Source organism: Microcaecilia unicolor, chromosome 1 (genome assembly GCF_901765095.1).
Source record: "Microcaecilia unicolor chromosome 1, aMicUni1.1, whole genome shotgun sequence".
Taxonomy (NCBI): domain Eukaryota; kingdom Metazoa; phylum Chordata; class Amphibia; order Gymnophiona; family Siphonopidae; genus Microcaecilia; species Microcaecilia unicolor.
The window spans coordinates 705,832,302-705,847,629 of record NC_044031.1 but is presented as its reverse complement, the minus strand read 5'-3'; the positions used below and the strand labels follow the sequence as shown (position 1 = coordinate 705,847,629).

Genomic DNA, 15,328 nt, shown 5'->3' with positions numbered 1-15,328 from the left:
CAGTAGAATGGGCATGAAAGCCCCCTCCCCTCCAGCGGAGTTTGACTGGCCAGAATATAAGCCGACGCAATGGCTTCCTTAAGCCAGCGCGCAATTGTGGGTTTCAATGCCGCTTCACCCCGACGGGAACCTGCCAGAACGAAGAGATGGTCCGAGCTCCTAAAGTCATTGGACATCTGCAAGTACTGAAGAAGGACCCTCCGAACATCCAGTAATCGAAGAGATGCAAACTGCGTCGGGTAGTCTTCCTGTCGAAAAGAAGGAAGGAAGCGATCCTGATTAAGATGGAATGCTAACACAACTTTCAGTAGAAAGGATGGCACAGTCCACAAAGTTACGCTAGCTTCTGAAAATTGAAGAAAAGGGTCTGTACACGACAACACCTGAATCTGAGCTGACGCCATGGCCATCAACACACCGTTTTAAGGGTCAAGTCCTTATCTGACGCCCTGCATAAGGGTTCAAAGGGAGCCCGCATCAAAGCCTGGAGCACCAAATTCAAGTTCCAGCCCGGACACAGACGCTAACAGAGAGGTCGAAGGTGAAGAGCACCCCATAAAAATCACATTACATCTGGATGAGCAGCTAAGGAGGGTCCCGACAGACCTCCCCGGTAGCAGGCTAGCATCGCCACCTGATCTCTGATGGAATTATAAGTCAACCCCTACTGTAAAAAAAAAAACCCAACATCTTGGAAACTGAAGCCCGCAAGGGCGACCATTCCCGAAGAGCACACGTCACAAAGGTGCTCCACACCATTATTGTGGACCATTTACGAGCCTACAGTAAAGTGGCAATCACCACATCTGAATAGCCCTTCTTCTTTAATAAGCATATAAGCACTGCCACGCTGGAAAAGACCAAAGGTCCATCAAGCCCAGCACTCTGTCTCCGACAGCGGCCACCTCTCAAAGGCCAAGCTGTAAGACCAAAGTGGGAGGGTTCTTCCACTCCAACTCCAGCACTGCGTACGCTTTGTAGCGCTATAGAAAAAATGCTAAATAGTAGTAGTAGTACTATCTAGCATCCAAGATGACATTAAAATGTCCAAGGAGGATATATTGGACCGCATGGAGGTGCTGAGCACTGACCTTCGAGAGTAGGGGGGCAGAGTGGAGGACGCGGAGTTAAAGCATGATGAGCACGCTGAATCCCTGTGCTCGCATGAGGCACAAATCCAAGCGCTGGAAAAAAGAAAAATGGTGGATTGGCATATAAGCTTGATTACTTGAAAATAGGGGCAGGAGGTTTCGGGGGATTCCTGAAGGCGGGGAGACCGGAGTAAGTCCTGCAAATGATGAAAACTTTGTGTGCAGCCCTGATGGGGTCCGAGGCGGAAGCGGTGGCAATTGACCTGGATAGAGCACACAGAGCCCTTGGCCAGTGGCAGGAGACTAGGGCGCGGGGACATAATCACTCAGTTTCACAATATGAGGTCAAGGAGCAAATACTTAACTGGGCCCCAGAGGGCACAGGACCTGTAATATGGGGGAGCCAAAATAACTGTGTACCAAGACCTCTCGCAATATACCCTGCAACAGCGACGCCAAATGAAGCCGGCTTTGGACATTTTGATTAAAGAGCGTATGCCGGTTTTATGAGCTGAGGTTTAGAATATTGTGCTGTTTACAATGCTGTTGTGCAATGTTAAAGAATAACGCTAATAAAAACATTAAAAAAAAAAAAAGAGCGTATGCCGTACCAATGGGGTTTCCCGTTTTCACTGAATTATGCACTGAAGGGAACCAAGAACAGAGTTCAGTCATTGTCAGAAGCTTGGCCATCCCTGCATGCAGCAAGGTTGGTGACCTCAAGTACACCTCTGGGTGCATTGGTGCCCATCACCAAGGCGAAGCTACAAAGATGGCAGCGGGTCCCTGAAACAACTAAACGAGCAACCCGAAAAGAAAAGTTGCAGCAGAAGAGACCTGATACCATTCGGAAAGATCAGAGGGAATTATCACTTCAAGGTATTCTGCCTGTATGGATGTCCAGAGGGACAATGGACAAGACTGTGGTAAACAGTGGTTTGCTGGGAGAGAGTTACAAATGTTTTGAAATGTTTAGAATTTAATCTGTAACTTCCAGCCATATGGCTTACTAAAGTATTTGCAATCGGGTGGTAAGGGCGAATGGGGAATGTTGAACAGTATGTTGTTATGTTGTAAGCAGCAGGGTGGGGAATATAAGGGGGATGATTGGAATGTTGCTGCATGGAGTGTGGATGGGTGAGCAAACTTAATGGCAGGGGAGACACAATGCTGGTGGTAGTAGGGGGGAGTGGGTGTGGGGAGGCGGGAGGATTGTGGGTTACTTCCTCCGTTCCCATATAGGGGACTTGTGTCCTCTGGTTGGTGTTCGTGTTGGGGTGAGGGGGGATAGGGGGAGGGAGGGGTACCAGATATGGGCTGGGTGGGGGGACTTGGTTTGGAGCAATGCATGGATCGGGGGGCACATATTCATGAAGTGGGCTGGTTTTACTTGAGAACTATAGAATATCTTGTACAACTCCCCGAAATGAATGTTGACTTAAGAATTATATCTTACAATGTTAAGAGCTTGAACATGCCTCAGAACGGCAGAAGCTATTTAAAGAGTTATCGAGTTAAAGTCGCATATAGTCCTATTGCAGGAGACACACCTTCGTGGGGTGCATGAAGACTCCTCCCCACCCTAGTTATCCCAAAAGCCTTTTTGCCTCCTCTGCTGAAGGGTCCAAAAAAAACGCAGTGTGGCAGTGTTGTTTCATACGTCGGTAGCAACCCAAATAGTGAAGATCAAGCGAGATCCAGGAGGCCGTTTTTTGTTTTTGCACATTGTATTAGATCAAGTGGACCTAACTCTGGCATCAACATATGCACCAAATGACCATCAGGGGTACTTTAACACCAGGGTGAAGAATGCTCTTGCTACATTTGTTCAGGGCTCTCTGATCTTGGGGGGTGACTTCAATGCAGTCATGAATCCGGCCTTAGATCGGTCTGGAGTTATCCATCAGTTGGAAAATAAGGAATCATTAGCCTTGAGATCATTATCCTATTCCTTGGGTGCGTTGGATGTGTGGAGGTTGAGTCATGAGAGAGTGAGAGATTACACATATTATTCGCCAGTGCATGCATCTTACTCTCGTATTGACTGCGTCTTCCTTGACATTGCACTAGTGGAGAGGGGCCCGAGAGCAGGAATCGATAGCATGACAATATCAGATCATGCTCCAGTTTGGGTCACTCTGCCATCCATTCGGGCAGAGACTAAGGACAAGAACTGGACGCTCAATACGAGCGTGCTACAGGGAGGGCGAGGTTGTGGAGAGCTGTAGGAAAGTGTTGAAGGAGTATTTGGAGTTTAACCTGGAGTTGGGGCCTTCCCTTAGCATAGTGTGGGACGCCATGAAGGCAGTGTCGAGAGGCTACTTCTTGCAAATAGCTAGTAAGAGTGCGAAGACCCGTAGGGCTCAATTGGCACAATTCTTGGAAAGGATTCGTTACCTGGAGGCGCAAATTAAGGCTGGGGGTTCCCCAGCAGTCCTGGAAGAGTTGCGCGAGCAGCGATTCCAGTTGGACTCTATTTATTCGGAGCAGTTAAGTCTCTTGCAATCGAGAGCTAAGGCTAGCTCCTATGAGTTTACTAATAAGGCAGGACGCCTCCTCGCTATAAGGCTACGCAGGCAAAAGACAGACCGAGAGGTAACTCGTGTCCGAGATGGGAGGGGGGAAATGCTGCTTACATCAGAGGCTATATGCAGGCGATTTGGGGAATTCTATCAAGATCTGTACGCGCAGAAGATAAATCCCCCTACAGAATCCATTGCCGATTATTTAGCAGAGTGACCTTGCTTCTCTGACATTTCAGCAGCGGGTAACTTTGGACAAACCGGTCACCCCTTTGGAGATACAAAAGGCCATTCAACACCTGCCATCCTGTAAATCTCCGGGGTTGGATGGATTTCCCAATGAATAAGAAATTTGCCCCCGAATTAGCTCCACTCTTGGCGGACCCATTCAATCAGGTCGGGAAGGGAGAATTCTTCCCCTCCTCCATGCTGGAAGCGTGGATAGCGGTATTGCCCAAACCAGATAAAGACCATTGGGAATGTGGCTCTTATCATCCTATTTCTGTCTAAACGCTGACGTAAAAATACTAGCTAAGGTTCTGGCCAACCGTCTGGCGCCGTTACTCCCGGCACTTATTCAGCCTGACCAAGTAGGCTTTGTTCCCTATAGAAAGGCAATGGATAACACGTGGCATGTAGTTGATTTAATGTATCTAGCTAGGAGAGTTCGGAGGCCCTTGTGCCTCCTTAGTCTAGACGCTGAAAAGGCCTTCGATAGGGTTCATTGGCCATTTATGTATAAGGTGATGGAGGCCTTTGGGATAGGACCGCAGTTCCGAGGGTGGATTCAAGCTTTTTATGACTCACCAAAAGCGTGTGAGAGTAAATGGCGGCAACTCTGAAATGATTACTTTGCATAGAGGTACTCGACAGGGTTGCCCCTTGTCCCCACTATTGTTTGCTATGGTAATGGAGCCTTTTGCTTCCAGGGTGAGATCCAGCCCAGACATCTCGGGAATTACTATAGCTGGGAGAGAGCATAAGATGGCACTTTTTGCAGACGATGTGCTGCTGTTTGTCACTCGTCCTCTGGCTACCTTCCCTAGCCTCTTGCGTGTCATTGAGGAGTACTCAGTAGTGTCTGGTTTTAGAGTGAACATGTCAAAATCTGAAGCCCTGAATGTAACTCTACCTAAGGAGTTGGTGGAGTCATTAAAGTCCTCCTTCGCCTTTCGGTGGGCTAGTAAGGGAATTCACTACTTGGGCGTGAATCTGACGGCTAACTATCGGATCTTTTCACAGCGAACTATAAAGGGCTGGCTAGGGTTATCACTGCTGACTTGGATAGGTGGGGGGACTTGGAACTTTCTTGGTTTGGCAGAATAGCTACAGTAAAGATGAATGTTCTGCCGCGCCTGTTGTATTTATTTCAAGCTCTCCCGATGATGATACCCAGAAAATTCCTTGCGGCACTACAGGATCGTAACATGCGCTTCATCGGGGCGGGCAAGTGCCCACGTCTATCGCGCTCCTTTCTCTTCCAGGATAGGAGAAGGGGAGGGCTGGGGGTTTCCAACTTGAATTAGTACTATAGAGCAACCCAAGCGCGTGCAGCAATAGAAGGGTTCCAAGATTACCCTGATAGACAAGTGGGTACATTTAGAACAGTACTCCGTAGGAGCAAGACCCCTACGGGCGCATATGTGGAATCTGAGCTCGCTTAGGTCACTTGGGGAGAGACTGTGCCCCACTATTTATGTTACTCTCTCGTACTGGGATAGTCTTTTTCCAAAAAGACGATGCATGTTGTCACGTTTGTCACCCATAGCTTTTAACCCATTATTTTACCCTGGTACCGAGAGGGGTATATTCACTAGGTGGTATGGGGGAGGCTTGAGAACGTGGGGCCAACTGTTTGATGGGGACTCTTTAATGCCATATCCAGCGGTCGTGGGGAAATTCCCAATAGTGGGGACATATGAATACGCTTACCTTCAATTATCCCATTTTCTCAAGACAAACAAAGGCTGTTCGGGAGGTGGTAACCCGGGAAAGGTTATCTCTGGAGAAAATCTGTGAGGGACCAGCGACAAGTGGGTTAATATCTCGCCTTTACAGTATTATTAACATGCAAACACCGCATTATACTCTTCACAGGAGGAGTTGGCAGAGGGAAATAAGTCTGGAGCTGGCAGAGGCTGAGTGGGAGAGGATAGAGTGTGCAATGGTGAGGGTGTCTTCTCACATACCCTTCAAGGAAAACACAGTAAAGGTGCTGTTTAGATGGTACTTCATGCCTGAGCGCCTTCAGCGCATATATCCCGCGTCGTTGGGCCTGTGCTGGAGGGGTTGCGGAGTCAGAGGTACAATGGGGCACGTTTGGTGGGCATGCGTGAAAATAAGGGCCTTTTGGAAATCGATCCGCAGTAGGTTGCAGATGTGGCTGGGAAGTATGATCCCATGGAACCCTGCTTTTTTCTCTTTTCTGCAAAAGCTGCGGGCTTTTCCTCCACTCAGCAAGCCTTGATGCAGTATGCCACGTATGCAGCTAGAGTTGTAATAGCATCCTGTTGGAAGCAGCCCTTGACTCCTCCAATAGCGAGGTGGCTTCATAAGTTGAGGCATGTTTGTGAGATGGAGAGGCTACTAGCGGAGCGGCACAATCAGATGAATAGGTGGCACTTGATCTGGGAACCTTTTACCCTTCATGTATAATTCAAATGATGCTAAAGGTCAGAGCAGTGCGAGTTCTGTTACAGGTGGGGGGAGGACATAGAAAACAAAGTATGTTAAGATGGATTGGAGCTTACTGTACGGTCCACTTTGTTTTATGTTTCTTAATATCTGTATTAACTGTTAATAAAGACTTCATGCAAATAAAAAAAAACATAGAAAACAGACAGTAGGGTTAAATGGTCAGTACTCTCAATGGGGTTCCCCAGAGCTCTGTGCTGGGACCGCTGCTTTTTAACATATTTATAAATGACCTAGATATGGGAGTAACTAGTGAGGTAATTACATTTGCTGATGACACAAAGTTATTCAAAGTCGTTAAATCGCGGGAGGATTGTGAAAAATTACAAGAGGACCTTACAAGACTGGGCGTCTAAATGGCAGATGACATTTAATGTGACCAAGTGCAAAGTGATGCATGTGGGAAAGAGGAACCCGAATTATAGCTATGTCATGCAAGGTTCCACGTTTGGAGTCAAGGACCAAGAAAGGGATCTAGTTGTCGTCATTGATGATACGTTGAAACCTTCTGCTCAGTGTGCTGCTGCGGATAAAGAAAGCAATAGAATGTTAGGTATTATTAGGAAAGGAATGGAAAACAAAAATGAGGATGTTATAATGCCTTTGTATTGCTCCATGGTGCGACCGCATCTCGAATATTGTGTTCAATTCTGGTCGCTGCATCTCAAAAAAGATATAGTGGAATTAGAAAAGGTGCAGAGAAGGGCGACGAAAATGATAAAGGGGATGGGACGACTTCCCTTTGAGGAAAGGCTAAAGCGGCTAGGACTCTTCAGCTTGGAGAAAAGGCAGCTGAGGGGGAGATATGATAGAAGTCTATAAAATAATGAGTGGAGTTGAACGGGTAGATGTGAAGCGTCTGTTCACGCTTTCCAAAAATACTAGGACTAGGGGGCATGCGATGAAGCTACAATGTAGTAAATTTAAAACTAATCGGAGAAAATTGTTCTTCACTCAACGTGTAATTAAACTCTGGAATTCGTTGCCAGAGAATGTGGTAAAGACAGTTAGGTTAGCAGAGTTTAAAAAAGGTTTGGACGGCTTCCTAAAGGAAAAGTCCACAGACCGTTATTAAATGGACTTGGGGAAAATCCACTATTTCTGGGATAAGCAGTATAAAATGTTTTGTACATTTTTGGGATCTTGCCGGGTATTTGTGACCTCGATTGGCCACTGTTGGAAACAGGATGCTGAGCTCGATGAACCTTTGGTCTTTCCCAGTATGGCAATACTTATGTACTTATGTACATTCCGCTCTGTCGACTAATGTAAGCCACCGCCGTCATCTTGTCCGATAACACATGCACCACAACGTTCATCACTGCTCTCAACTCTAACCGATTGATGGACCAAGCTGCTTCATCCATCGACCAGCGCCCCTGCGCATAACGATGGAGGCAATGAGCCCCCCAGCCCCCGTAAGGCTGCCATCCGTCACCACCACTACCCACTGAGGTGATGCCAAGGGCATCTCCCGTCATAAGTGGGAAGGAAGAAGCCACCAGGCCATACTGAATCGTGCCTGAGGCAACCATGGAAGTCGTCAAGAGTAATCCTGCGAAACTGGAGACCATCGTCTCAGGAGAGCGTGTTGTAGAGGTCGCATGTGTGCCCTGGTCCATGGCACTACTTTGAGAGTGGCCACCATGACCCCAACACCTAAACATAGTCCCATATCCAAGGACTTGGCAACGGCAAGAGGCTGAGCACTTGCGCCACCAACTTGAGCATCCTGCCCTCCAGCAGGAAAAGTAGGCCCTGCACCGTATTGAACCAAACGCCTAAGTACTCTAACATCTGGGACGGGATCAGATGACTCTTGGAGAAGCTGATCACCCATCCGAAGAACTGAAGCACTTCCACCACTTCTTGAGATCCATGGCAATCAGATACTCCTGCAGTTGTACCGCCGCTATCACCGCTCTGAGAGTGTCAATGCAGAAATGCAAACCCCGAGGAATTGATTCACCTTCCTGAGGTTAAGCATGGGTCTGAAGGAGCCTCCTTTTTTCGGCGCCTTGAAAAAGATCGCATACCGACCTGTGTGCCATTCAAGCAGCGGAACTGGAACGACTGCCCCAATGGCCACCAGGTTCCGCAATGTTGCTAGAACTGCCTCCCGTTTGGCAGCCGTAGCACACCAGGACTCCAAGAAAGAATCTCCGATGGGAGATGTGAATTCTAGATTGTAATCTTCTTTGATAATATCGAGAACCCATTGATCTGAGGTGATCTCTGCCCACTCCCGGTAATAGTGAGGCAGCCCTATTTCCAACACCAAAGAGTGGGCCGGCGCCCCATCATTGTGAAGGATGACCAGCCGCTCCCTGTTCGGTCGCTGCGCTTGGTCCTCGTCTCCACACAAGGAAGCTCGCTGTTGAAACCAAGGACGCTGGAAGGATGAAGATGGCCTACCCGGTTGATAGCGTCGGGCCTCCCGAAACTGAGGTCTCGCAGATCCAGTCTTAACCGACGCCTTAGACTTGTCTTCCGGGAGCCTCAGGGATTTGGAAATCCTCCCAAATCTTTCACTATCTTCTCTAAATCTTCCCCAAACAAAAGTTTGCCTCTAAAGGGCAACTTGGTAAGATGTTGCTTAGACGCCATATCCGCGGCCCGGTAACACAACCAAAGAAATAAGGCAGACCGGACTCCATCTTAGGAACGGTCACCATCACAGATGGAGCAGTCTCCCGCTCCTGTTCCACAGCCTGCTGAAGCCAACCAAGGGAAGCCCAGGCCGCGCAAGAACTACAAATGGATGCAATGAGGGCCAAAGCAGACATCTGAAATGAGCGCTTTAACGTAGCCTCCAGATGCCGATCCTGCATATATATTAATGCAAACACCCCACTCACACACACTGGAAGGATGGTCTTCTTGGTGACCGCTGTCACCAGAGTATCTACCCGAGGCAGGGCATATCTTTCCGCCTGGCTACCCTGCACTGGGTACAAGCGAGAAATGGCTTTGGCAACCTGCAGAGGCACATCTGGATCCGTCCACTGCGCTGTGATGAACTCCTGGATGGCCTCATGCACTGGGAAGGCCCTGGCTGGTCTTCTCGTGCTAGCCATCCTCACATTTACCACCACACGCCTCAGGATCTTCTATATGTAACACATCCAAGGCAGTAGAGATGATGGAGATTAAATTCTTCCCTATGAAAACTCTGTGCTGCCGTGGATCATCCAGCTCCTCCAAAATGATCTCCCCTTCCTCCAAATCCTCTGTGCACGAGGTCCTCAACAAATCCCCCCAAACACCCGGGAAAAGAAGAGGGGAGAGACAGAGGTCCCTACAGAACCGCCATCGGAACCAGTGCCCAGGCGCCTGAACCTGTGAGCCTGATCCCGTGACACTAGTAACAAACTGTGATCCAAATCCTCCAGGGAAGACCCTAGGACCTTCACCCCCAACAGGCTGAGAAAGGGTCCGCTTCATGAGATAAGTCTGATGAAGGAGTATGAATTCTGGGGAGGAACCCTCACCTGAAGCCGCTGGGCCTGCCACCACCACTGCATCCATGCCAGCAGCTGAATCCGGCCCCCCAGTTGCACCTCCCTTCCAGCCGAATCTACAGCGATTCAGGCTAAGGAAGATGGCACGAGCTGCAGAAAGGCCGAGGTAGCTACCATGGGAAAATCCAAGATGGCACCCACATCGGCGATCCCGGCGCAGGAAACGCCACAGCAGGAGACAGAGACCCAGAATCTCCCCCTAACATCTCAGCACATTCTGCGCTACAGATTCCCGCTGCTGACCTATGCTTCCCGCAGCAGGAACATCACTTCACCATTTCTGTCGCCATTAGCGTCTGGAACACACACCGAAGGGAAATGGGAGACATAAGTCAAGTGCACTCACCGCAGTGCCGTTTAGTCACAGATCCTCCCCGCACCAAGCTCACTGACTCCCCGGCCCAGTAAATTGGCAGCAACTGCACTCCTCCAGAAGGGAACCCCCATGCTGCAAAGGCTGGCTCCACAACAGCACTGCCTGGTTGAACTGTTTTTTGTTTTTTTTTTGTGAGGAAGTTAAGCAGCAAAAAGCACTGGGAGAAAGGGATTTCTCGGGGTGAGACAGGGACCGGCCAAGCAAGTATGCCCCTAAGGCTGGTCAATTGACCACATACCCCTAGTCTCAACTGGCCAAAGGTCCACTAAACCCCTAAGGCCCTGTGAATCCGGGAACTGGTACAGATCCGTCCACCACCTGCTGGAGACAGAGATATACTAAATGGCATAGGGGCTGGCCATCTGGTATGACTCCCTTCAGTTTAGTTCTGTATCTCCACCTGCTGGTAGACTGATACAACCCACTGGTTCCTGGATTCATCTGCTGCTGGGGCTAAGAAACTTCTCATTCTGTCTATAGTACCCCATCTCTTCAGCGACAAACTTTCCCACACTCTGTCCCTCTCTTTCACCCTTTTACCTAACTCTTCACAGCAAATAAAGGCACTGCAGGTACAGGGAACTTCACCTCCTTTACAAGTTAGCCCCAACATTAAAGGATGTTGCTTCCCTTTCCTGGTTGCCTCCCTTAAGGAATATTTTGTTCTACTGTGGCCCAGTAATGAACAGAGTTTGAGACCCCTGCCTTAATTGTAAACCCTCTACAGTACAGAAATACTTTCTGTACCCGAAAGGTAATTTGTCCCAATATTCTGTTTAAAAAAAGTAAGTAATGAAATCCCAAATTCTAAACTGCAATTGCCATATAATCATCAACTGCATTACATTTTAAATTTCTTACACAATCATGGGCATTTTCTCCTTAGAGTACTAGACAAATATTTAACAGAAAACATATTACCTGATTTAACATGATTGGTTGTGCTGTTACTGTAGCTACGGGCCGGGGCACTGGCTGGGCCATTACTGGTACAGAGATATTTCTCGATACTGGCTGTGCTGTAACTGGAATTGTCACAGGTCTGCAAACTGGCTGTGATATGCCAGAATTTGTTCTCGACATTTGCTGTGTCAGTATACAAGTAGGAATCGGTCTCTGTAGTGACTGGGGAGATCCTGAAACACTGACGGGTCTGGATACAGGTTGAACTACTGAGCTAGTAGTAGGTCTGGATGCTGGCTGATATACTGGTGAAACTGCCACAGCACCTTGGTTCAAGGTGGAAGTCTTATACTGTTGACTTGTAGGCTTGAATGCTGCAACTGTGCCTGTTAAGCAAAATAATCAGACTTCAGAAAGGACGGAATGAATAATGAAAGTTATATTTCTTCAACTACAAAAATTACTGTGTACCTCTGCTGGGTGCACCATTTGGCATTCCTCTTGGTGATGAACCATGGTTGATTCTAGGTAAATTATCTGCATTAGAAAAATCATGATCACAACAATGAATACAGATGCAGTGAATATGTTGATACAAGTAAATACAATAAAAGGTTAAGCAATTTTCAGCCATGTCTGACTGCTTCATCTAGGCAGTCAATCTATTCCCCCTCCCCCCCCCCCAGGTTTTATGAAAAGTCAGTGAAAACTAGGCACTTACATTTCAGCCTGAAAAGTTTCCTACATTTAGGAGGCAAGCATGTGGCTGCTGAAATTTAAGACTCAGCCTGGCCAACAATGGTCACCTAACCCCTCCCCAAATCCCAATATTAAAAAAAAAAAAAAAAAAAACCTGTTCCCTAGTACTCTAAATTTTCCCACAACTCAACACCCTCCTCTCCCCGGCTTAATCTTTTCCACAGCCCCAGCAAAGTGATCATCCACCCCACCCCACCCCCAAAATAAAAAAATAAATAAATAATCTCATCTCACAATTTCAAAGGGTCTTCTCTTTTGTAGGTGTGTAGGGGGATGTGATCTCTCTCCAACCAGCAATACTGACAGCTGAATTACACAGCCTGTTGCTAAGAGACATTTGTCATCAGTATCGGGAAGGTGAAGTCCCCCAGCCTACAAAGGGACCACCCTCCAGAATCCTAAAGTGAGATTTTTTACCAGTGGAATATGGATCATAAAAGTATCTGGGAGGGGAGAACTGGGCTGTTCGTTACTATGGCTCAGGAAGGTGGGGGGATTTTGCACCAGTGGATAAGGGTTGAAAGTACTGCAATTCAGGAGGTAAGGAAATAAATAAAAAGGTATGTAGTGAATTTAGGGACCTAAATTTAGGTGCTCACTCAGGGGAAAATTTTTACCAGTAGATTTAGGCTCCTACTTCCCTAACTTGTGGTCATAGTTCTTTTTAACATCTACCCTACAAAGATTGCACCAAGAATTAACAATTCAAAAATACATTTTTGTTTACCAGTGAATTAATGATCAATGGTTGACTACAATTTAAAAACACTAATAGCATTTTTGGTCTACGCAGCCATTCAATTAGTACTATGTTGTGGACTAAAACTATTTGGGAGTTTTAGGTCAAACCTTGCAGTATCTAAATATCTATGTTTCATCATTTTATTGATGACAATGCAAAAGAGCTGAATCCAACAGTAATAATAATCCAGAGACAAAGTATAACAATCAACAGCGCAAACTTGGGAAAATACAGATGTTACATTTTATCATCCAGCTTTAACAATGCCTTACCCTATCCACCCCTATTGCAATAACATACTGTCCGGGGATTGTGTTCTTATATCCCCAAACAGCATACAAGTATGTACCAACCATTTATTGCTGAACAATCAAAATACAGCATCCAAATCAACAATTCAATACAATCCAACATTAATTATAGCCCCCTTACACTGGATTAAGTAAGACAGTGTCATCAATTATCATTTCCTCCCTTCTCCCCCCTCCAAAAACCCTCCCCATCCCCCCCCCATCACCATCTCCCCATCATGTGGATTAACAATTCAAAATATAACTCCTCTCTCGAGAAGGCAGAGTCAACCAAAGAGGCTCCAATCGGGCCTTAAACCTAACCCCTGGAACACTATCCATACTCTTAACCCCACATCTATCCACCCGCATCTGCTGTATCAACTGAGACCTCCATAATTGTAAAGAAGGGCCCAAAGGGGAAAGCCACGACGTCAAAATAGCATTAATTCCAAAAAATATAGCTATCTCCATGAATCCTTAAACCCCCCCCCCCCCCCCCCCCCCGGGGGAACCCCAATAAACAAATACTTATTGAATAGAAGCCGTGGATTCCAGACTATCGAACAACCCCACACTACCTCCACCCGCCCTAACATCCTTTTTCAAAAGCTACTCACGGAACCACATAACCAAAACATATGCCCCAGTGCAGCCAGGCCTCCCCCACACTTCAAACATAACCCGCTTCCCGCAATTTTTGCCCGAAAGGCCCGTCTCGGAGATAAATGTAGCCGCAGGAAAAAGTGATAGAGTTTCTCCCGCTGAAAGACTGACAATCGTAGCCAGTATAAATGCTTAATGTAGGCTTTACACAAATCCACAGTAACCTCGCACCCCAAATCATTAGACCAGCTCCGGGCCAACCCCAAATAATCCAGCTCAGCCATAGTATCCTTTAGCTGTTGGTGATGAAATTTTAGTGGCATGGACTGTTGTGAGCCAACGAATAAGCCTCTGACAAAATATCCACCACATCTTCCGTTAAGTCCGTCCAAACCAAGGAGGAGATGTAATGCTTTAATTGAAAGTACGCAAAGTACTGTCCTGCAGGGATCTTATACTGCTGTTGCAACTCCTCCAGCAGCTTAAGACGCCCTTCCTCATTGACCACCTGAGCTAAGTAGGTAATTCCCTTCGGTATCCATGAGCTAAACACACTTAACCCCCAACCTGAGGAAAAAGCAGGATTATTACAAATAGAAAGCAAAGGGGTAGTCTTAGCCGATAACTGATGCCGCCGGCACAACCACCGCCACATCGCTCTCAGAGCCTCCAACAGCAGATGACGGCTAAAAGCGCGACTGGGGCAATCGAGTCCCTGAATGGAGCAAGTGACTGAAATGTATTTCTGGGAACAGCGAAGTCTCCAAAGATGTTAACGAAAACTCTGAAGTACCTCGGAACCAGTCATTTATATGTCTCATCGAACACGCAATCGTCAAAGACCTGATACTCAACAGGCCCATCCCTCCACCGCTACGCGGTGTGGAGAGCAAGGCCAAAGGAAGCCTCGGCCGCCTACCTTGCCATAAGAAGTTCTGCGCTAGCTGGCCTAACACCTTCTCATCCTTCTTAAGCAAAAACAAAGGTAACTGCTGAAACACATAGAGCCACTTGGGCACCAGAATCATACTGAACAACGCTATCCGGCCCCATAGCGACAAAGGCAGATCTTGCCATAAAGTTAGCTTCCGTTTCATCATCTCTATTAGGGGTCTTACATTCACTGAATATAACAAAGACAGGTCTCCAGTAATATAAACCTCCAAATACATTAGAGCTGAATCCTCCCATCATAATGGAAATTGACCCCTCCAAGACCGCCGCACTTCCTCGTCAAGCGCTAATGCACAAGATTTTTGCAGATTTAAAGAAAACCCTGACAGGGTTCCAAAATGCCCCACCATATCCAGTACCTTTTGTAATGATCGTTCCGGGTCAGAGAGAAGAAGCATTCTGTCATCTGTATATGCCAAAGCCACCGTCTCCTCTCCCCCGACCGCTAGCCCTTTGATCCCTGGCGTATTATTCAACAACCTAATCAAAGGTTCCAAAGAGATATCAAAGAGGAAGGGGGATAAAGGACACCCCTGCCTAGTCCCCCGCCCCACCGCAAAGCAGTCCGATCTACCTCCATTAACCACGATCTGTGCTTCCAACCCCGAGTAAAGCGCTTCCATCGCATTTAAGAACCATTCTGGTAACCCCACCCAACCCAATACCTGGAATAGATAGCCCCAATTCACCTGATCAAAGGCTTTTGCCGCATCTAAACTCACAAGCAACGCTGGCTGCCCCTGCCCTCCATTTTGGGCCATTGAAAGGAGAATTCTCTGTACATGCTGCACCGAATATCGTTTAGGAATGAACCCCACTTGAGCAGGACTGATTAAATCCGCGATATGAGGCCGCAGCCTATTGGCCAAA

At 47.3% G+C, this 15,328-nt stretch overlaps 1 protein-coding gene across 1 annotated transcript in view; it reads right to left on the bottom strand.

Moving 5' to 3' along the window:
* The window catches only part of ZNF280D (zinc finger protein 280D), a 434,133-nt gene that overhangs the window by 337,193 nt on the left and 81,612 nt on the right, over window positions 1-15,328 (bottom strand). Inside the window, 2 exon segments of the mRNA XM_030189034.1 lie at window positions 11,354-11,493; window positions 11,579-11,644. Coding sequence (XP_030044894.1) covers window positions 11,354-11,493; window positions 11,579-11,644 — 206 coding nt within the window.